Genomic DNA, 23624 nt, shown 5'->3' with positions numbered 1-23624 from the left:
GCGGCCACGACCTTTTAGATGCAGGTCGTGTAAAAAAAGTGCGCCGCCGCCATTAAACTGAAAGCACAGTATGGGGCGCTTTTACAAAAAAAAATACATTTGTTTGTCAACTTGAAAGAAAAATGTTTTTTTTTTATGGAAAAGCGCCCCATGCCGTGCTTTCACTTTAATGTCAGCCACGCCCCTTCCTTTAAGACGCGGCTCGTCTAAAGAAAGGTACGGCGCCATTAAAGTAAAAGCGTGGTATGGGGCGCTTTTAAAAATAAAAAGCATTTGTTAAGCAGCATAGCGCGTGCAGAAATGCTGGGCAGCGCAGGGAGCATTTTTGAAAAATAGAGCGCAGCGTCCATGATCGGGCGCTGCGCTGTCATGAAAACAGGGTGGGTTAGGGAGAGCCTGTCGGGCCTGCAATAGCAGCTAGATTAAAGACATTAAAGAAAATAGTGCTCACAGACTGTAGCAAAAACTGATTGTGTAACAACACAAGTAAAAAGTCCAGTCCTCATGGACCAATGCAGACAAGGCGTTACTAAGTCGGGACTAACAAGACTATTAACAAATTAGAAGCATCCATTTAGATGGAACAGTAGCAGGAGCCAATTGAAAAGATGGGCGGAGCTTTAAGTCCATACCTGAATACAGCATGCCTCGCAGAGCAGCACATGTGCTGCTCAGGCTCGACCTAAAAATGAGGACACACAAATGTATGCATTTAACTGAACAGGCAACTACTTGAAGATCGATTGAGGAAACCATCTTTATTCAGCATCTTCACACAAACAAACATGTCCCCCGTTACTGGGCATCCACTGTTCCTGGGAATGTGTAGAGAAAGGAAGAGTGAGTCAGTGGGGAGTGAGACATAGGTCAACCTTTGCGGTATTTAAGGCACATCTCAAGATATGGGAAAGCACATGCAGGTCCAAGGCCGCCAGGTTCAGACCCCCCCAATCATACCCCGGATGTGAAACTCAGTCCCTGCCATGGTCCACACTCCCACTCCTGCCATACTGACCGCAAACAAGATGCAGCCTCTTGCAAGGCCCGCTGACAACAAAAATGTATAAATACATAACCCGTGGCTATATGTACAGATATGGAACAAGAAGGAAGCCTGGGCTGTAACAAAAAAGGCAATTTTCATGTCAGTTTAATAATAAAACAATCAGTTAAAAAAACAAAAAGCACCTCGGCCTCCCCCTTGTCTTCGAAAAGTGTCTTCAGCAAGTGCGTTGTGTCTTTGTGTGTGCTACGGCAGTCTGCTGCACGGGGGTAGGCATGATGTAAACGCAGTGGGATGGCACCCCAAGGCAAGCACTCAATGTGAGTCACTGAAGGAGGAGCAAAGAGAAAACTTGAAGGCTGTCGCAACCTCTCCCTCCCACTGCAAACTGTCGATTGTCACACCGCTCGCTGTGCTCTCCCGGGGACACGCGCTGCTTCCGGGAACTGTTCCACTTGCAGCCCCCGGACTTGATGCTGTGCCCCAGAGGGGGATAGATCCTTCCACCACTGGTCTGCTCCTCGGTTCACGAGAAGTCCTCTCAGGGCCTTGGGACATGGAATGGGTCCGAAGGGAGGACCTCTGCACGCTTTTAGGATTGTCTTTGGTGCGTTGCTCCTTTCCTCAGTAGTAAGACCAGATGGAGGAGCAGGTCCTGGGTATTCCGTGATACCAAGTGTTGCAATGGACTGGGTGACGTGCAGCCGCTTCTCAACAGACTTGCGTCTCCAACTTTGCAGATAAAAACCCTGTGGAATTAAAGAAAGGTAGAGGTTATGCATGATGGAAAAAATGTTTTTATAGCACCTGCTAATAGAGTGTTGAACATTCAAATGATTATTAGCAACTAAAACGAACCTCCGGCCACACCGCCCTGAAAGCACCTAATCGCCTACAAGCAACTAAGCAGAAAGGCTGCATGAATGAGTCCACATTCAATCTTCATTCATATTAACCTAAAATAAAACCACAGAGAGCAGGATGTATATCTTTATTCATCATACATGTAAAGCACTTCTCTCTTCACTGCTCTGCACCCCTGCATGTTCATTGTTGACTGAAGGCTGCCACAGCCCACTCTCACCTCAAGCATTCATCTGACCCTCTGCTCCGAATAATTGTTCGATCCCCATGCACCTGATTGCTTTAGAAGAAGTAGTTATTGATTTAGGAAAATGGGTCTGCGTGAGGGTGATGTCATTTTTTAGGGATCTATAAAACAACGCCAGGAATGGCGGTGCAAGGAAGAAACTGTGGTAATGTTGGTGTTGTTCTGGAATCACAGCATCAATCGCGACATTGACTTAAGTTGTAAAGTTGACTTGAGTCGCGAGTCACATTCTGTCCCCGAGATGGAAGCTACTCACCTTTCATATCGCTGTTTCTGGTGGATACAGTTTTCCTCTGAAAAGTATTTATATTTTAAAATACTCCAACCTGCTAGTCTGCTGCTCCAGGAATATGTATGTCCCTACAAACTGCAAAGGCATCACACATGTCGTGGCACACATGATTCACAGAAGCCACCCGGGAGTGTGGATAGCCTAGGATGTTTAATCAAAGGCACCTTATTATGCTCAGCTTTTCCAATATTTTTCAAATATTTGATCATGCAGACTTCCTGGTCCTGTCCTCATCAGAATAAGAGAATTGTTATCATCATCCCAACAACCTCTTTAGAAAGTGCAATATTTTTCCTTGTATGTTTTCAAGGTTTACAGCTAGAAAGAGGACAGTGCTTGACTCAGCACGCAATATGTTCAGGACCTAAAAGGTGTTTCTGCCCATCGCAGAAAAATTTAAAAAAAATTTAAAAACGAGAAAGTAAATAACTTCTCATTTCAGAGTTGTGACATACAATCTATGTCGCCAAATGGAGGAAATGTTTGCAAAGTTGCTGATGTTTCGATTGCGATTTTCAGGGTGCTTGGTACCTTCGGTGTCATATCTGTTACCCCGCGAATGCATTGTAAGAACTTTTTTTGGTCATTTAGCTTCAAGATGCCTCAATTTTCAATTCTGATCAGGACAAACCTTTCGAACTTGATCATGGAAAATAGAAAGGATATATAGCAATCATGTTTTGATGACTTTTCCAAGCCCAACCAATAGTTGGTGGATTCATGGCATATGAATCTAGTTGGTGGATTCATGGCATGTGAATCTAGAATAGCTGAAAAAAGACACTTTATGCTGGTTGCCAAATGGGAGCTCCCTCAGGAATGGAGGTAAGAGGCCATCAAGTTGTAGAGTTTACATCCATGAAAGGAGGGAGCCACCTGTCAGGCAGTCCTATGTATTGTGGATTCCTGCCAGGTGAGAAGATAAGTTGGTAATTCCAAAGAAAGAGCCCCTTTCCAGTGTATTTTGCCAGTTTCCACAAATAGGGTGACGCTCCAATTTACTTGCCAAATTATGATAAACTAAGCTGTGTGTCAAGCGGTGCTTTCTCAGACTCACAAGATGTCTCCTACTGGTCCTCAACTTGTGAGGAGTGTTTCAACAGCACAGGGGACAGAGTCAACATCATTTTTTGGGTTGAGCACAGAAATACTCTGGCTGATCTACCTGCTTAGAAAAGGGCCTACCAATAGTTGCAGGAGGGCCAGATGCATTTAAGATTTGCTGCATTATGGTGCAACTTTACATAGAATGAATGTAAATACAAATTGTTGACATAATCAAGGGTTGTCCTACTGCCCTCCTTTGATCGTCGTTGGACACTTCTGCGTAGAAAGGCAGCCACGACCCAGTCTGTCTGGTGGCAAAGACAAAAATGTAGGGTCAATATGGACGACCGGGACTGTGAGTCCTATCCAATGATGAATAAGGGAGCTGTAAACTGTTTTTTGCCATTGTTACATCTATTCTACGACTGCTGAGGTCCACATCAGTGGAGGAAGACAACCACCAACCATTAAAAGTAAGGTTGAGGAGTGTAGCCAGGTTTGACAGGGTATGGAAACATCCCAGCCCTTCTTCGCAGCAGCACCATCACTGGCAAAGGTCAGCAGATACAAGATAAATGGTGTTCATCTACAATCTGTCAATCACCAGTCAATGTCAGCATATGCAAGATGGAAGGTGTTCATCTACAATCTGTCAATCACCAGTCAAGGCCAGCAGATTCAAGATGGAAGGTGTTCATCTACAATCTGTCAATCACCGGTCAAGGTCAGCATATACAAGATGGAAGGTGTTCATCTTCTATCTGTCTATCATTGTCAAGGTCAGCATATACAAGATGGAAGGTGTTCATCTTCTATCTGTCTATCATTGGTCAAGGTCAGCATATACAAGATGGAAGCTGTTCATCTACAATCTGTCAATCACTGGTCAAGGTCAGAATATACAAGATGGAAGCTGTTCATCTACAATCTGTCAATCACCGGTCAACGTCAGCATATACAAGATGGAAGCTGTTCATCTACAATCTGTCAATCACTGGTCAAGGTCAGAATATACAAGATGGAAGCTGTTCATCTACAATCTGTCTATCATTGGTCAAGGGCAGCATATACAAGATGGAAGCTGTTCATCTACAATCTGTCAATCACTGGTCAAGGTCAGAATATACAAGATGGAAGTGTTCATCTACAATCTGTCAATCACCGGTCAAGGTCAGCATATACAAGATGGAAGCTGTTCATCTACAATCTGTCAATCACTGGTCAAGGTCAGAATATACAAGATGGAAGCTGTTCATCTACAATCTGTCTATCATTGGTCAAGGGCAGCATATACAAGATGGAAGGTGTTCATCGACTATCTGTCAATCACCGGTCAAGGTCAGCAGATACATGATGGAAGGTGTTCATCTACAATCTGTCAATCACTGGTCAAGTACAACATATACAAGATGGAAGCTGTTCATCTACTATCTGTCAATCACCGGTCAAGTCAGCAGATACAAGATGGAAGCTGTTCATCTACAATCTGTCTATCATTCGTCAAGGGCAGCAGATACAATATGGAAGCTGTTCATCAACAATCAGTCAATCACCGGTCAAGGTCAGCAGATACATGATGGGAGGTATTCATCTACAATCTGTCAATCACCGGTCAAGGTCAGCATATACAAGATGGAAGCTGTTCATCTACAATCTGTCAATCACTGGTCAAGGTCAGAATATAGAAGATGGAAGCTGTTCATCTACAATCTGTCTATCATTGGTCAAGGGCAGCATATATAAGATGGAAGTGTTCATCTACTATCTGTCAATCACCAGTCAAGGTCAGCATATACAAGATGGAAGGTGTTCATCAACTATCTGTCAATCACCGGTCAAGGTCAGCATATACATGATGGAAGCTGTTCATCTACTATCTGTCAATCACCGGTCAAGGTCAGCAGATACATGATGGAAGGTGTTCATCTACAATCTGTCAATCACCGGTCAAGTTCAACATATACAAGATGGAAGCTGTTCATCTACTATCTGTCAATCACCGGTCAAGTCAGCAGATACAAGATGGAAGCTGTTCATCTACAATCTGTCAATCACCGGTCAAGGTCAGCAGATACATGATGGGAGGTATTCATCTACAATCTGTCAATCACTAGTCAAGGTCAGCAGATACATGATGGGAGGTGTTCATCTACAATCTTTCATAGTCTTTTTCAGACAAGGTGGCAACGCTGCAGTTCTCCAGATCTTTCCACATCTTCTGGCTTCACTCTGTCAAAAAGGCATTGTCATTGGAATGGCACAATCTGATCGAGGCATTTCTGAATTTGCTCTGGCTATATCTTCTTTTGTTATGTGTGGGAGAAAGTAGGTGGGCCCTTTCCCTGCTGAGGAAGTAACACAATATCACAGTGAAAAATACGAAGATGGCAGAGCCCTTTTGTGTGCACTACTTTGTACTGGGTGAAGGACATATGGGCATCCCTGGAGACTGCTCAGGCGGGTTACTTGCTTCTAGTCCAAGGGACTTCAAGGCATCTCCTGATTTAGTGCACCTTATTTTAATCACTGGAATGTGATGTTACTTGACAAACAGGAGGGTTTATGACAATAAAACGGAAACTACACCAGCGGCTTAATGTGTCAGTGAAATGTAGGGGTACAGTAAAAAACACGCTTGTCTGATGCCCAGTGAAAAGAGGCACTTGCCTGACACTCAACTAAATATTTGGGAGTCAGTTAATGCACAACAACTATTCAGAAGAGTCTAGAGTAGAGTAGAAGCACCTGTTGCCCATTACTGAACAGTCGGCACTTGGAAAAATCACAAAATTCCTTAATCCAGTGAATGACGTAAGCAGTCTCAATGATCGAGCACACACTTGCTTTTGTGCAGTAGGTTCATCTCGTATGATGTTTTTTTTCCCCTTAAATGAGAGGGACATTTCCAACAGCTGTCAAGCAGGACATAATGGCTGGATTATGGTTCCAAAGGAGGATAGCGCAGCGCCTGAAAAGCACTACATGGACCACCACCGGAATACAGCGCTTGTCCCACGCTGGGACCAGGTGTCTCCAAGACAGCTAACTATTGTCCACACAAGCACAGCAGTCCCTTCGGGAGACACTGGAGTGTGGGAGTTGTCGCTCTAGAGTCAACGCTGTTTGCTCCCACAATGGCAGAACCCCAAAGACTAAACAGCACTTTACTTTTACACCTTTTATATGGTGGTCTTGGATTAAACCATTCATTACATTTATAGGGTGCACTACAAGAACCCTAGAAGGGCAAGATATAATGTAAGTATTGAAAGATGACTAGGACACTAAGTAACTAGAAGCCAACCCTGCTGTGTCCCCATCTTACCTTCACAACGGGGTCTCCTTTTTGTAGTTGAAGCCACTTGTCGGTCCCTCGAACTGTAACTTGATGGCCTGCTTGAGGTGCAGCTGCGGATCCATAGTGGTGATGGAGATGATTGGCTCCGGGGCACTCTTCTCAGACCCACCACCGCTGCTCAGCTTTTGCGGAGAGTAGGAAGGGCTTCCCTGCAGGCTGTACTTTGGATTCGTCAGAATGCCATTCCTTTTCAGTTCCCTGTCGGGGGATCCGTAGTTTGGGAATGCTGCGATCACGTCTCGATTCAGGCCATGCTGAGGTTGCTCTTGGTCCGAATAGTGCACCTGATTAATTCCCAAAGAGGTCATTACGGAGTTCCACCTCTCAGACCCTGTCGGCACATTTACAGGACTCGCGGTCTTGAAGTTCTTCTCCAGGACACTGTTCAGCCCAGATTTTGACGGTGTGCCTGGGCCCTTTCTAGACTTGGGGCTGTCGCTGATATCTCGACTCAGCACTGGACTGGCCATGGGGGCATTGCGAATTGACCTGGGGCTGAAGGAGTCTGAGATGGTGCTCTGGGGGCTGGTTTTGGGCTTACTACTTCTCATGGTGGAATTGGGAGAGATCATAGAGTGGCGGCTGCGACTGCGCGGAAGGGAATGCTGCTGGATCTGCTGGGTGAAAGTAAGGCTGTCGATGGGGATTGTCTGGGCCGTGGCCAGGGAATGGTACGTAGAGGAAGTCATAATGGAGGAATTCTTGGAGCTCTTGAGTGAGTTGTCAGATACCAGAGACTTGCACCGCCCGACTGTGGACTCTGGAGACAGGGAGGGGCTGCTGCCGGTTTCGGTACGATTTTGCTGGGCTGATGTTGGCAAGTCACCACCTACAATGCTTGGGCTTCCTGAGCTGTTAATGGTCAACCCTGAGGACTGGGTCTTCATGGTCGAGGTATTCTCTTTCGCTTGGGGCATTGGGCCGTTGTAAGGGGGGGCTCCATGCCGCTCCAGCAGCTTCATAATCTTCAGGTGGCCACGTTTCCCTGCCACCCTCATTGGTGTGCGTCCATACTGATCAGCATGGTGGGGGTCGGCCCCCTTCTCCAATAGAGTCCTCACGACTTCCGTGTGACCTTCCTGAGCAGCAATGCAGAGGCCTGTAGCACCTTGATTGCACGCATGATCTACATGTGCACCACATTCGATAAGGAACTGGACCACCACCGCGTGGCCCTGCCAGGCAGCGGAGTGCAGTGCTGAGCGACGCTCATTGTCCAGAGCATTAACATCTGCCCCGTAACGCACAAGAAGCTTCACCATCTCCAGGTAGCCCTGCCAGCAGGACACGTGCAGAACTGTCCTCCCCTCGGGGTCCTTGATCTCCAGGTTGGCCCCATTCTCCAACAGCAGGTCTAACATGCCCAGCAGGTTCTCCAAAACCAGCAGATAGGTCATGGGACGTCCATCTGCGTCCTTCAAGTTGACGTCTGCCCCTCTCCGCAGAAGCAGCTCTACCAAGCTCCTATGGGTTTCCAGGGTTGCTACACACAGAGCCGTCCTTCCGTCATAACCTTTGTGATCAATAGGTGACTTGTTGTCCAGGAGGAGTTTGAGACAATCAAAATGTCCCTCTTGAGCTGCCAGAATCAGGGGGATCCGGCCATCATTGTCAACCTCGGTGACCTTTGCGCCTTGCTCTGTCAGGGCTGCACAGACTGCCAGATGACCCTCGAAGGCAGCCATGTGGAGAGGGGTCCATCCCATATCATCACGATGGTTCTCGTCCAGTCCACGGTCTAGAAGGGTCTTTACCACATTTTCATTGCCTTGGGCTGCAGCAATGCTTAGCACCGTCCGACCCTCACTATCTATGGTGTCCACTGCTGCCCCCCAGAAGAGAAGTGTATTTACAACTGCAGTGTGGCCCATGGAAGCGGCAGCCAACAAGGGAGTCCTGCCGGTGGCATCTGCATCATCCACATCTGCCCCACCTTCCAGCAGCAAGTCCACCACATCAGCATGCCCTTCGTAAGCGGCTACTAAAAGAGGAGTCATGCCATCGTGGTCTCTGTGTCCCACATCAGCCCCATGTTCCAGAAGAAGGCTAACCACATCTGCATATCCTTGGCTAGCTGGGACACAAAGGGCAGCCACTGACAAGGCGGTCCTTCCATCAACATCCGCGTGGTTGATGTCTGCCCCGTGCACCAAAAGGAGCTCCACAATTTCACGGTGGCCCATGTATGCGGCTGCTATCAAGGCTGTCCGCCCTTCAGTATCCATCTTGTTGACCTCCGCGCCATGCTGCAGTAGGGTAAGTACTATGTCCTCGTGGCCACCCCAAGCAGCGGCCCGTAAAGCTGTCCTGTTGTCTGTATCTGTGCTGTCTGCGTCGGCACCTGCGCGCAGCAAGGAAGCCACGGCCTCAGAGTGTCCACCCCAGGCTGCTGACCGCAGAGCGGTCCATCCTTCCTGATCCGCATTATTAATGTTGGCCCCATGCGCGATCATGCAATGCAGCACTTTGGTGTGACCCTGCCTGGCCGCCAGGGCAAGTGGAGTTTGGCCATTGCCATCAAGCACGTCCACATCAGCACCTCGGGAGATCAGCAGGTTTACAACCTCAAGGTTGCCGCTGTGCGCGGCGCTGGCAAGCAATGTCCTGCCGTTGGAGTCTTTCTGATTGACACTAGCTCCATTCTCCAACAGCATACGGATGGAGTCCTCCCGCTCCAAGGCTCGGTGAATGACACTGGAGGAGTCCGAGTCTTGATGGGCAGCGTAGGCACCAGCTTTCACCAGCAGCTGAAGGACCTCTTGCTCCACAGGCAGCTCCCCAGAAAGGCAATCGGCAACAGGCGTCCCGCACCAGAGCATCCACAGTGCCAACTGGCAGGGCTCCAGCTGCAGGTTGGAATGGAGAAGATGGAGGGCATACTCTTGGACTTCCTTGGGTTGAAGGTCTCCAGCTCTGCAGCTCAAGCCCATTGCCAGCATGCCATGGCCCTCTGCTGCGTTACACAGGTACTTCTGAGTGCAGTATTTCACATCCAGCAGCCACTCTGCGAAGCTGTGGTGGAAGAGGATCTTTGTGCGGTTGGGACCTTCCACCAACAACTTCGAGAGGGAATCCAACTTGCGCTGGAACTCGTCCCAACCAGACATGGTCATCTGCTTTGTCCAGACGGCAGCATAGAGCTCCTCCGGCGTGAGCGGGTGGTGGGCGGCCAGCATGACATTTAGAAGAGGTTGTATGCGGGCGAACTGCTTCCGGGTGAAAAGTCTCTGGCACAGCCAGAGGTAAAGGCCGTTGAGGGTGCCGGGGATGTCCCTGATCTCACGTAGGACGATAAAGCTCTCGGAGACACCATCCAGCACGCGCTCCAGGTACAGAAGGCACCCATTGCTCTTGATGTGCAGTTGGTTGAGCATCTCCGCCGTCTCTCGCGTCAGGTGCTGGCGCAAAGCCTCCTCATGGTCCAGCCGGCACAGGATGTACTGCTGGACGTCTGTCACAATGTGAGCCTTGCGTAGGTCGTCCAAGCAGATCTTGCGGAACCCTGGAAAGAGAAAAGAAAGAAAGGAGTTTAATGAGAAAATAGGATATCCAAGTAGAAAATGAGAAGACATTTCAGGGCACCAAAGACACCCAGGCAAAATGTCACAGATTCAAGATCTGCACAACACCCTGAACACAGACATTTACATCCAAAGTGACAACATACAGGTGCAGAATGTCAAATCAGAACAAACACCTTGTCGAAATTCATGAACAAAAAAGTCAAAAACATCTAAGGTACACCAAAGGGGCAAAGGAAAATCATATTTTTAACTTGTGGTCAGGGAGCCCTTGAGATTTGGAACATGCCTTGCGCAGGCAGGTTAAGCAATAAATCAAACAGCAGCAGATTGATGTCACTCCAGAAGACCAAAACGGGTGTTTAAAAGGGCCCGCATCAACAACACAAGGAATGGAATGTGCAGGTACGGTTGTGGGCGAAGGGCCAGGCAGGCCAGTCACAAGCGCATGTGATACCTTTCGTGAGAGTCTCAAGTAATCCCTTAAGTAAGGGTCCATGTTAGTACACCCTCAAGTAATCTCATTATAAGTGAGGGTCTCATCTTGGCCCCCCTCAAGTGATATCTTTAGTGAGAGACTCAAGTAATCCCTAAAGTGAGGGTCCCTTCTTGGTACCCCCTCAAGTAATCCCTTTAGTGAGGGTCCCATCTTGGCCCCCCTCAAGTGATACATTTAGTGAGAGTCTCAAGTAATCCCTTAAACGAGGGTCCCTTCTTGGTACCCCCTCAAGTAATCCCTTTAGTGAGGGCACCATCTTGGTACCTCCTAAAGTAATCCCATTTGTAAGGGTCCCATCTTGCTCTCCCTCAAGTAATTCCATTAGTGAGGGTCCCAAGTAATCCCTTAAGTGAGGGTCCCTTCTTGGTACACCCTCAAGTAATTACTTTAGTGAGGGTAGCATCTTAGTACACCTAAATTAATCCCATTTGTGAGGGTCCCATCTTGCTCTCCCTCAAGTAATCCCATTAGTGAGGGTCCCAAGTAATCCCTTTAGCAAGGGTCCCATCTTGGTATTCCCTCAAGTGATCCCATTAGTGAGGGTCCCATCTTGGTCTCCCTCAAGTGATCCCATTAGTGAGGATCTGAAGTAATCCCTTTAGCGAGGGTCTCATCTTGGTATCCCCTCAAGTAATCCCTTTACCGATGGTCCCATCTTGGTACCCCCTAAGTAATCCCATTTGCGAGGGTCACATCTTGCTCGCCCTCCAGTAATCTCATTTGTGAGGGTCCCATCTTGCTCTCCCTCCAGTAATCCCATTAGTGAGGGTCCCATCGTGGTACCCCCTCAAGTAATTCCTTTGGTGAGGGTACCCTCTTGGTACTCCCTCAAGTATTCCCATTTGTGAGGGTCACATCTTGGTCTCCCTCAAGTAATCCCATTAGTGAGGGTCCCATCTTGGTCTCCCTCAAGTAATCCCATTAGTGAGGGTCCGAAGTAATCCCTTTAACGAGGGTCCCATCTTGGTATCCCCTCAAGTAATCCCTTTACCGATGGTCCCATCTTGGTACCCCCTCAAGTGATACCTTTACCGATGGTCCCATCTTGGTACCCCCTCAAGTAATCACATTAATGAGGGTTCTATCTTGGTACCCCTTCAAGTGATACCTTTAGTGAGAGTCTCAAGTAATACCTTAAGTGAGGGTTCCATCTTGGTCTCCTTCAGGTTATCCCATTAGTGAAGGTCCCAAGTAATCCATTTAGTGAGGGTCAGGCGCGCAACACCCATTGGACGCACAGGGCTTCAGCCACCCCCGTCGTGTGTGGCAGCCCGGGATGAGACAGCTTCCCGGCGCACACACAGCTGCACCTGAGCACTTCACAAGTCTATAAAAGACCATTTGCATGTTAATGAGGCCTCGCTGTTGTTTCACCCCTTCTGAGAGCCCCTGCAGCTCCACTTTGCCTATGGCTTAAAAGATTCAGCCCCCCCCCCCCCCGATATTTTTCCTTAGCCCACCCCCCACCCCCCCCGAAATTTGGCTCTAGTTGCGCCTCTGGTGAGGGTACCATCTTGTACCTCCTCAAGTAATCCCTTAACATTGCTTCTACAAGGCTCGACCCGAAGTGCTGAACCTTCAGCAAGTCCTGTATTAAAGGCCCACTTTTCACCGGGCCGCTTGTGGAGGACACATCACACACAGAAGTATATGTGTGCGTATCCTTCCTTGACGTGCTCAGCAGGGGACCCTTGCTGTCTTTTGAGGATAGCCATATCAGACCAAAGTAAAATGTCAGAGGTTATCTGTAGAATATTACATGAATGCACACCTCCTGGGCCCACATTGCCCCAGAGCCCTTCACTTCGCCATCTGAAGAGAGCTATGCGACTCTTACTCAGTCTAACAACACTAGGCCATACTCTCAGCTAGTCCAAGGAGCAGTACCAACCTAAACATGAAGGGAAGCAGCCAAGTATTTAAAAAAAAAGAAAACAATACAAGCAACAGACACAAGATGGCAGCACTTACACTAGGAACAGATAACATTCGCCTTCAAATCACACTACTACTAATAACAAGTTTCTATAAAGCGCTTCATAAGCCGTTCTTGCCATTTCTGGGGGTGTTATCAACAAAATAAAGCACAGGCATTTGTTAACCCTTTCAACTGCTAGGCCTTTTAGAACGTCAATAGGTAATAACAGTTGCTCTACAATTCTAAGTTTCCCTGAGTCTCCCGATAAAATGGTACCTCATTTGTGTGGGTAGGCCTAGTGCCCGTGCTAGGCATTGGCCCAAAATGCAACGTGGACACACCACATTTTTACAGTGAAAAAAAGACCCTTTTTTTGCACAGTGCCTAGCTGTGGATTTTGAACCCTAGCTCAGCCAGTACATAGGGAAACCTAGCAAACCTGTACATTTTTTTAAACTAGACACCCAGAGGAATCAAGGATGGGGTGACTTGAGTGGTTCTCACCGGGTTCCCTTATCCAGAATCCCTTGCAAACCTCAAACTTTGTAAAATAAAAACATATTTTCCTCACATTTCTGTGATGGAAAGTTCTGGAATCTGCGTGGGTACACAAAATCCCACCCACTCCGCATTCCCCAAAGTCTTCTGATAACAAGCATTGGCATTGCCAATAGGTCTCGCCTTTGGGACCTTATAAGTGTTTAGCCATGCAACGGTTAATGTTGTTGCACCAAGGATATTGTGCTGCATAACTAAATACTTATAAGGTCACAAAAGCGAGACCTATTGGCTATGCCAATGCATAAGGATTCTGTTGCTGGGTGCCTGACTGCTCTTGCCAGGATAGGCGGGCCATGACAACACTACGAATAATACCTTTTTTCAGATTTTCATCATGTCCCCCCCCCCCCCCCAACCCCCCCAAAACAAAATTATGGTAGTTTGCTTCATTCTGCCACACACAAACTTCTCAATGTCAATGCTTGCTCTAAGTCTCTCCTCCCAGCGTTCTTAAGATGGTCTTTCGGTGTTTTTTACACACCAGCATCGCCTGCGCGGGCTGTCAGAATAAGCGTGGCAGTGAAACCCGCGGCGCAAAACCGAAACAAAGGCCCTGAAAGCAGCGGCAGCGCCTTACAATGCCCGAATCCCATCCACGGGGCTGAGGCGCGTCACCCTTTCTTTTCGGAAAAGACGAGTATTCTAATATTTATTTTATTTATTGTTTATTCTTGGTTGGTAACCAGCGTACAATCATTAAAAGATTCAAGCGTTGCAAGATAAAATATTAAGAGAACAGAATATACAATATTCCATAGCATCTGTCACAAGAAATAGGATGATCAAAGTATATTATCAATTGAACCATTCAAATACATCTGACCCCCCCACTCAGACTAAAGTGTCCCTACAAGGCCAACTGTATGTTGTGAGTCCCAATGTTACCCTCCCGAGAACACCCACGTACACACAGTATACACAAAAACGCGGATGCGGACCCGCAAGCATACAAACGCATAACTGAGACACAAACGGGAGGATAAATACACGCCCACGGATGTATTGTAATTGCATTTATATACAAGGCGTCAAAGCCCTTTTGGTGAGTAGCATGCTACTCCTGAACCCATAAATAATTAGTGGTACATTAGTATAGTGAAATATGAAAGTAATGTGAGTGGTGGATATGTTAGTCAGTTATTTGGATTAAGAAGGACAGTGCAGAAGGGAAAAAGCTTTGCATTTATATAGCGCTTGCAACCCCTGATAAGGTGTTGAAGTGCTTATTCGGCAAATAGCACGCTATGTAGACACACAGAGATACATAGACTCAGAAACAAAAGTCCAGATACCCGCAAACATGCGCAGATTTTTGTGCACATAGTGTGCGCACCCACACACGAACAGCGTAAAAGCTGATTTCTATTCAATGAACACTCTGGGCACAATATTTGAGCCTAATTTAGGGGTCGTGACTCAAATACAACGCTAACACTCCCTAAGACTACAGGCTGGCTGCCGCTGCAAACGACAGGCCGGAGAAGCCCTGATAGTACACTGTTTCTTCTCCCAGAGACCGTGCACCTTGAGAAGAAACAGGGCTCTACTTATAACAACAGGGAACTACCTAGAGGTTCCTGACGTGTTCCTGACATTGTGCATAATGTATGCGGCAAGCTAACCAAGCGAGCTGCGTTTAAAAATAGAACATTCCTGTAGCTGTGGGTGTTGTTACTCCTTCAAGTATTAGCGTAATTTATGCGCATGCAAAGCGTGAGAGCTGCGGCTTTAAAAATGGAACAGTCTTGTAGCTGTGGAAGTCAGTCATTCAAGTATTTGCATAATTTATGCGACACTCTGCTTGCGGACCAATATAACAAACTTATAAAGCAGCACCTCTACCTTACGAGCAGTGGATTTAAAAAATAGCCCTGTTATGCAGCACTCTAAGCTTGCGAGCTATGGTTTTAAAAATATAAGAAACTTGTAAGGCAGCACTGTAAACCTGCGAGCGCTGGTTTTAAAAGTTAATCAGCACTCTAAGCCTGCGAGCTGTGGTTTTCAAAATAAAACAACCCTTTTATGATTTGCCATAATGGGGTGTATAAATCTTGCAGCTGCAGATGTTACTCTTTCAAAGTTTGCACAATGTATGCGGCACCTAATGTTTGTTTTAAAAAATAGAAGACTCTCATAGCTGTAGACGTCACACTTTTGACGATATGCATAAGGTTTTTTTTGGGCCCTCTAAACTGACGCTAGGTGTTTTAAAAACAGAAGGCTCCTGTAGCTGGACATGATATTCCGTTCAAGATTTCCATAATTTAGAGCACTCTGGGATTGCCACCTCGTGGTTGTAAAAATGGAAGTATCCGGTAGCTGCAGACGTTCATCCTTCACGATATTCATAATTTAATGGCATCTTAAGTTTGTGGGATGCGGTGTAAAAAACAGAAGAGTATTGTAGCTGGAGATGTGACCCTTTCTAAGGTTTGTGCACTGAATGCCGCACTCTGGGCTTTGCCAGCACGTGGTTTCAAAAGCGGAGCTTTTACTCTACTTAAAAATAGAAATTGACAGCCTCACACCAGAAGTGAAGACTGGCTTCTAACAGTCTACAAATTTTGCTTTTTGGTAGATGCACAAGAATTTTTTTTAATAGTGTGGCATAAGAAGGACTACTAAGGGCGCCGTGCAAAATCGGGTGCAAGCTAACATAGCTAGAGGAAAGACAGATGGCGGTGCCGCGAAAGCGAAAGTAATCGCGGCGCTGTGAAAGTGAAAGAAATCGCGTCTATAAGGGTGCCCGCGAGATGGCGCATGTGCTCGTAAGCGCGCACCTGCTCGCGTGAACGCAAGCTCTAGACCACCACCAAATGCGTGTGGTAGCATTTTTTTGCAGCCCTTACTAAAAGTCTCGCCAGAGTAGCGCATGCACTGGCTCAGGCGAGACCTATAAATGGTACCTCACTCGATGGGTAGGCCTAGTGCTCGCGACAGGCAACGGCCCAGAACACAACATGGACACACCATATTTTCACAGTGAAAACAGACACTTTTTTTGCAAAGTGCCTAGCAGTAGGTTTTGAACCCTAGCTCTGACGGCACCTAGGGAAACCTAGCAAACATATACATTTTTAAAAACTAGACACCCAGGGGAATCTAGGAGGGGGTGACTTGTATGGCTCTCACCAGGTTCTGTTGCCCAGAATCCCCTGCAAACCTCTTCTTTGTAAAAAAGAAAAAAAACACATTTTCCTCACATTCCTGTGATGGAATGTTCTGGCATCTGCGTGGGTCCACAGAATTGACCCATTTTTAGGTCTCGCCTGACCCAGCTAGCCGGTCTTTAGTGTTTACAGTGTTTATCTCTCCCCCATTAATTGTGATAACACCTTGCCTGCAAATTCACTTAGGGGCGCTTCCTGTATGTACACTTTTTGGTGTACTATAATCCAACATACTTCGCAGCCTTTAACCATAGAAATACCTTTTACTATATTTCAGCTAAGCTTTTTGTGCTTTGCTCTTATAATACATAATTGCAGAAAACTGTATATTCTTGCTTTACGTTCATGCTTGCTTATATGTTGCTTAGTAGAGCTAATAACTACCAACGTATAGTTTATATTCCTTTAAAGTACGCTATATTTACTTTACAGCTTTATTTATAAGGCCAACCGCACTTTTTTTATTTATTAGGTTGTTTTGCCACACTGAAATAAAAGCATTTTACATCTGCCTTCTCCAAACATGCAAGCTTTATCGCACTAACGTGCGCAACATGTGTTACACAAAACTGGCACCATTCAACCACTGCAATCTCTGTGGGCGCGTCTTTGGTGTTTTGGTGTGCATCGATGGAATCTCTGTGGGCGCGTCTTTGGTGTTTTGGTGTGCATCGCTGCAATCTCTGTGGGCGCGTCTTTGGTGTTTTGGTGTGCATCGCTGCAATCTCTGTGGGCGCGTCTTTGGTGTTTTGGTGTGCATCGCTGCAATCTCTGTGGGCGCGTCTTTGGTGTTTTGGTGTGCATCGCTGCAATCTCTGTGGGCGCGTCTTTGGTGTTTTGGTGTGCATCGCTGCAATCTCTGTGGGCGCGTCTTTGGTGTTTTGGTGTGCATCGCTGCAATCTCTGTGGGCGCGTCTTTGGTGTTTTGGTGTGCATCGCTGCAATCTCTGTGGGCGCGTCTTTGGTGTTTTGGTGTGCATCGCTGCAATCTCTGTGGCTGCGTCTTTGGCGTTACCAGTGTGCATCTCTCCTTCAATACTATCAGTGCATCTCGCTTACAGTTCACTTAAGTGTGCTTCCAGAATATGCACTTTATAATACAGTGCAATCGTGTGTACCTCGCGAATCACTAATATACGCCCAGACATAATTATTATTTATAACGTTACTTTGCCGCACAGGGTAAAAGGAGGGTTTTATAAGCGCCTTTTCCAGCTATGCAAGACTAATCGCAACAACCTGCATAACATATATGACATAGAACTTGCACTAATTCAGGAGCGCTTCAATCTCTGTGGCTAATTTATAATGTTCTCAGTACGCATCTCTTCTTTGTTCATTAGGAGTGCATTTTGCCTGCAGTTCACTACAGTAACCTTCCTGTAGCTACACTTTTTAGTGAGGATTAAACGTACGCAATTCACGGCCTTCTAAAATGCGCACTGACGCACTGATTTTATTACATTGATTTTTCGCACCGGTAAACAAAATATTTTAGAGCTGCCTTCGCCAAATATAGAAGCCTTATTGCTTAGTTGTCTTTTTGTCTATAAGCCTTATAGAAATACCTTTTACTATATTTCAGCTCAGCTTTTTGTGCTTTGCTCTCATAATACTTAATAGCAGAAATCTATATATTAATTAACTATATATTTACGATCATGCTTGCTTATATGTATTTGCAGCTGTAATGTAAGCAGAGGCTTACATTAGGCTTCAGCAGAGGCGCCATATGGCATTCCCCATGCTCATTAAGCGCATCGCTCGCCGCGCGCCTGATCGTGATCACTTTCACTTTCGCGTCGTGCGACGGCCGCGCGCGCATCACTCAAGAGACTACCACTGCCACCCTGTGGCCTTATATAGCAACAGCATCTCCTGTATTTAAAGGCTTGCAGGTACTGGTTGCGTAATTCAGTGATATTATGCAATAATAAACATTGATAATATGCAATAATAAACATTTTACAATAACTATGTGCAGATCGGATTCTTCTCGGAAACCAATCCCTTTGTCAAGCCATGACAACCCCCAATGTGCTAAACAGTTTAATATTACTAAAGTTAAGATTGTAATTAACTAGTGTGCATTTTACATCTCGTAATTAAATCATGCGTATCAAGACAGCTTCATAAAAGTTCAAAACATCAAGCCAGTACAGGAATCCAAGTCTAATAACCTATGATACAGAGCCACCCGATTCATCTAATCAAAACCAACGTAGACCTTCATCCGATTCGAAACCTCCGTGCTTCAATGTGTGCATTGTATTAATTGTGTTTGTAATTAGCAGAGTTAACACCCAGTCTACTGTTCTGGGATGGCAGGGTGCCCTACACACGCCTACAAACCTCGAGTTGGAGTCATATTCATGTTTTCCACGAAACACATGCCTACAGGGGTTCGAGGGTTGCTGTGGGATCCCCAACATGCTCTGCTATGCAGCATCAACTCTCTCTCTCTTTCACGCACACAAGCGCTCTCTCTCTCACACACACACACACACAGGCACGCACACATGCACATTCTCTCTCACACACACACACACACACACACACACACACACACACACACACCCACGCACGCACGCACAAACGCATGCACTCTCTCACACACACACCCACGCACGGACACATGCGCGCTCTCGCTCTCTCGCACGCATGCACGCACACGTGCAGGCTCTCTCCCTCTCTCACACACACACATACACACACCCACGCACAAGCTCTTTCTCTCTCTCTCTTTTGCGCACACACAGGCACTCACGCACACATGCATTCTCTCTCTTTCTTTGGTGTGTCGTGCCGAAGCACCATTGATTCCTGCTACGCATGGTAAGTCATTAATTGGTGCTTTTATTATGATACAAGGACCCCTTGCTCCCTGCCAGGCCTCCAGCACTGGTGGCGTGTTGGGGTTAGTGCGTGGTGTGCAGTGCCGAAGCATCATTGACTCCTGCTGTTTACAGTAAGACCTTCACGGGTGCTTTTAGCTTAACTGTGGTATGATACAAGGATCCCTTTGCTCCCTTTCAGGCCTCCAGCACTGGTGGCGTGGTGGTGGCAGTGTGCAGTGCCGAAGCACTTTGGACTTCTGCTATGCACGGTAAGGCATTCGCGAGCGTGGCAGTGCCTAATCTGAACACCTTCACTGCTGTCTCTTGGAGAACCGAAACACTGCTGTGAATAGTCGCAATATGTTTGTGAGTAAGTCCTGCATGTTCGCTCTGCTTGGCATGCCAGTTTAGGGCCTAGCACTACTGTAGTAGTACTGTACGGTAGTTTTTTCCCTGTGTGCTTCTACCCGTTCCACGTTGCTCTCTTTATCCCGTGTGCTTCTGTTCTCACGTGCTCCACGTTGCTCTCTCTCGTCCTGCTTGTCCAGCCGCCATCCGTGTTGCTTCTGACCCCATCCTCTGTAATCTTTACCGCACCAGTACTCCGTTCTGCTTCTGAGCCCTGCTTTCGTTATTTCCCTCCACCCGCCTTAAAAAAAAAAAAAAAAAAATGCTTTGGCACAGCTTTATTTTTCTTTATTTACCATTACAACTTGGATCAGTAAATAAATTTAAAAAAAGAAGAAAACTTCACACGCACGCTTTAGGTGCGTTCATGTGTTGTGCTTTTACCTACAAAATGACACAGCTGCTGCGACTGCATAATAGCATCTTTTTTTTTAAATGGGGTTTACTCTTTATCCATGCTGCACAACATCACTAAACAAGCATTGGCATAGCCAATAGGTCTCGCCTTTGGGACATTAAGTGTTTAGTTATCCAGCACAATATCCTTGGTGCAACAACATCAACTGTTGCATGGCTAAACACTTATAAGGTACAAGGTTTAGCCATGCAACAGGTAATGTTGTTGCACCAAGGATATTGTGCTGCAAAACTAAATACTTATTAGGTCCCAAAAGCGAGACCTATTGGCTATGCAATGCTTGTTTGCAAAGTGCCTAGCTGTACATTTTGAACCCTAGCTCTGCCTGCACCTAGGGAAACCTAGCAAACCTATACATTTTTAAAAACTAGACACCCAGGGGAATCTAGGAGGGGGTGACTTGTGTGGCTCTCACCAGGTTCTTTTCCCCAGAATACCCTGCAAACCCCAAACTTTGTAAAAAGAAAAACACATTTTCCTCACATTCTTGGGATGGAAGTTCCGGAGTCTGCATAGATCCACAACATTCCACCCACCCCGCATTCCCCAAAGTCTTCCGATAAAAATGGAACCTCGCTCGCGTGGGTGCACCAAGTACCCGCGACAGGCAAGGGCCCAAAAGGTATTGAGGAGACATCCAAATTACCGGTTACAAAACAACCTGGTTTTGAAAGGGGGTCACTTCGGATTTTGGCCCCGGGCTCGGCGGCCATCTTGGGAAAATACCAAACCCCCCCCCCTTTTCTGAAAACTAGACAACCGGGGAAGTCCAACGAGATGAGGCTTGTGTGGACCCTCCAACGTTTTCCTACCCAGAATCCGCTGCAAACCTCAAATTTAGCTGAAAAAAATAAAAAATCACGTTTTTCACATATTGTTATGTGGGATCACCGTGCTGGCACAAATGTCCTACCACACAGCGTTCCCCTCAGTCTCCCGAGTAAAATGATACCTCACTTGTGTGGGTGGGGCAAGGGCCTGTGACTGAGAAGGGCCGAAAACATAGGCATAAAGGGTATAGCACAGCGAATTCGAAGCACTACATTAAAAAAAAAAAAAAACGTTTTTAAGCAATTCTGCAATGGACATGGGGTGGGGACAGAAAAACTGGAATTTTGCTGGGAGGGGGTGGGGGTGCATTGGCATGCCCATCCTGGGTATCCCCCACCCCTAAATCATTTTTTGTTTTTAAATCCCTGGCTTTTAGTGGGCTTTTTGCCCCCCCCCTCCCCCCGGGGGCAGACAGGGGGCTACTGCCCCCATCTGCCCTCTAGGGTGGGCAGAAAGACTGGATTTCTTCTGGCGGGGGGCGGGTGGGGGCATGCCCTTCTTGGGCAGCCCCCACCCCTACATCAGAAAGACTGTTTTTGTAACAAATATTTTGGGGGGGAGCAAAGGCCGTTGCCCAAGGGGTGCTCCCCCCTCCCTGGTGCCTAGTGGGTGGATCTCTTCTTGGGGATCGTCATCCTGGGACGATCCCCAAGCAGCGATCCACTAGGGAGGGGTACCACTAGAAAGGGGAGATTCTCCTCTTTCCAATGATACCGCTCCTGACTTTCTACATGCTCGGGGGGCTGAGATAGCCCCCTGAGCACATAGAAAGTGAAACTGAAATGAGCCTATCGGCTCATTTCAGTTTCTGTGCAATGATTTCAGCGCCACACAAGTGCTGATCGTCACTGTACAGAAACCAGGGGAACAGCCCCGGGAGCTGGGGAAGCTCTTCCCCAGCTCCCAGGCTGTTGGGGGTGAAAGAGAATCCCTCTGCTGCCCTCACCAGAGGGATTCCCTGTGCCATGTGATCGGACGGCCGAGGGCCGTCTGACACACATGAGCACTGGGGCCGTCCGAAGCACCGAAAGAGTTAAGACTGGAGCATCACCCTTCACACAGAAAAAGAACATCTCGGACATGTTTCAAGGTGAGGCAGTACAAACCACTTCATGCGCTGCTAGAAGTCCATATCCTTTGCGGAGCAGAACTACCGTCCCATCTCCCTCCTCCCGTTCCCCACCAAAGTACTGGAGAAGGCCATCCGCCTCCAACTCACCGATCCTCTGGAAAGAAACGAGCTGCTGGACCCATCTCAATTGGGCTTCAGAGCCAACCACAGCACCAAGACAGACCTTACCGCCGTAACAGATGACATCCGAGCACTACTCAACAGAGGAGAATCAGCCATCTTCATCCTCCTGGACCTCTCCACAGCGTTCAACACCGTCTCACACACTCATCGACCAACTATGTCTGACTGGAATCACAAACGATGCGCTAAAATGGATGGCATCCTTCCTCATGGGATGTATCCAAAGAGTCCAACTCCCTCCTTTCACCTTGCAACCGAAGCACACAATCGGTGGAGTAGAACAAGGTTCATCCCTCAGCCTAATCCTCTTCAACATCTACATGACGCCGCTCGCAAACATCGTCAGAAAACACAACATCATCTTCTACGCCGACAACATTCAGCTCACCCGCTCACTCTTAGCAAACCCCACTCTGATGAAGGCCAACTTCCACAACCGCATGAAGAACATTGCAACATGGATTAAAGACAACTGCCTAAAACTAAGCATGGACAAAACAAAAGGACTGATCTTCAGAAAACACACTGCGCTCCCGAATGACTCCTGTGGCCGTCAGAGCTCGGACCCACGCCGAAGGACCACACACGCAACCTCATCCTCCTGTACAGCGAACTCTCCGTGAAACATCAGGTCAACGCCGTCTCCCTCAGCTTGTTTCCACACAATCCGTATGTTCTGCAAAATCTTCAGATGGCTCCCCATCAGCACACGGAAAACTTTGACGAAGTCCCTCATCACCATCTGGCTTGATTACAGCAACACACTCTGTCCCAGCATCACCACCAAACACATGCAAAGATTCCAGATAATCCAGAACACAGCAGCCAGACTAATTTTCAACCTGCCCATGAGAACACCCATCACCCAGCACTTGAAAGACTGCCGCTGACTCCCTACCAGAAGAGATACCAGCTCAAACTCCTGACCCATGCCTACAAAGACCTCCACAACCAAGGCCCATCCTACTTGAATCACTGCCTGATCTTCCACCAACCCACCAGAAACCTCTGCTTCGCACACCACGCCCTCTCTAAGGCACCACGTATCCGCCACAGCCACTACAGAGGATGATCATTCTCCCACCTCGCCGCCAAAGCCTGGAACACCCTCCACCTCGGCACAGCATCTCCACTGACCCACTTCAGGAACAGACTCAGGACCTGGCTCTGCGACTGATCCCTCCAGCACAGCGCCCCCCGGGGTGAATAGCTACGATATACAAATACTACTTAATTTATCGATTCATTAACTCCACAGCACAGAAGGTTTTGCGCAGCGCAATCACTCCCATCATTGATTTTAACAGAGAGGGGGAATCAGATGTGTAACTTTTGGCCATCGTGCAGGCTGGACAAAGGCATGCGAGGGGCAGCAGATCTCAGACACCGCATTCT

At 47.3% G+C, this 23624-nt stretch overlaps 1 protein-coding gene across 9 annotated transcripts in view; it reads right to left on the bottom strand.

Annotated features, from left to right (window-relative positions):
- Window positions 1-739: 739 nt before the first annotated feature.
- The window catches only part of LOC146806248 (uncharacterized), a 377938-nt gene continuing 355053 nt past the window's right edge, over window positions 740-23624 (bottom strand). For all 9 annotated transcript variants that reach the window (XM_085623498.1, XM_085623504.1, XM_085623500.1 and 6 more), the window contains 2 exons: window positions 6779-10313; window positions 740-1752 (listed from right to left, as the gene is read on the bottom strand). In XM_085623498.1, the coding sequence (XP_085479624.1) occupies window positions 6781-10313 (3533 nt within the window). In that variant the 3' untranslated portion in view covers window positions 740-1752; window positions 6779-6780. The remainder of the gene's footprint in view (window positions 1753-6778; window positions 10314-23624) is intronic.

The sequence above is a fragment of the Triturus cristatus genome, chromosome 8 (assembly GCF_964204655.1).
Source record: "Triturus cristatus chromosome 8, aTriCri1.1, whole genome shotgun sequence".
Lineage (NCBI taxonomy): Eukaryota > Metazoa > Chordata > Amphibia > Caudata > Salamandridae > Triturus > Triturus cristatus.
Note: the sequence above shows the minus strand (reverse complement) of the source record. Positions and strands in the feature narration are given on the sequence as shown.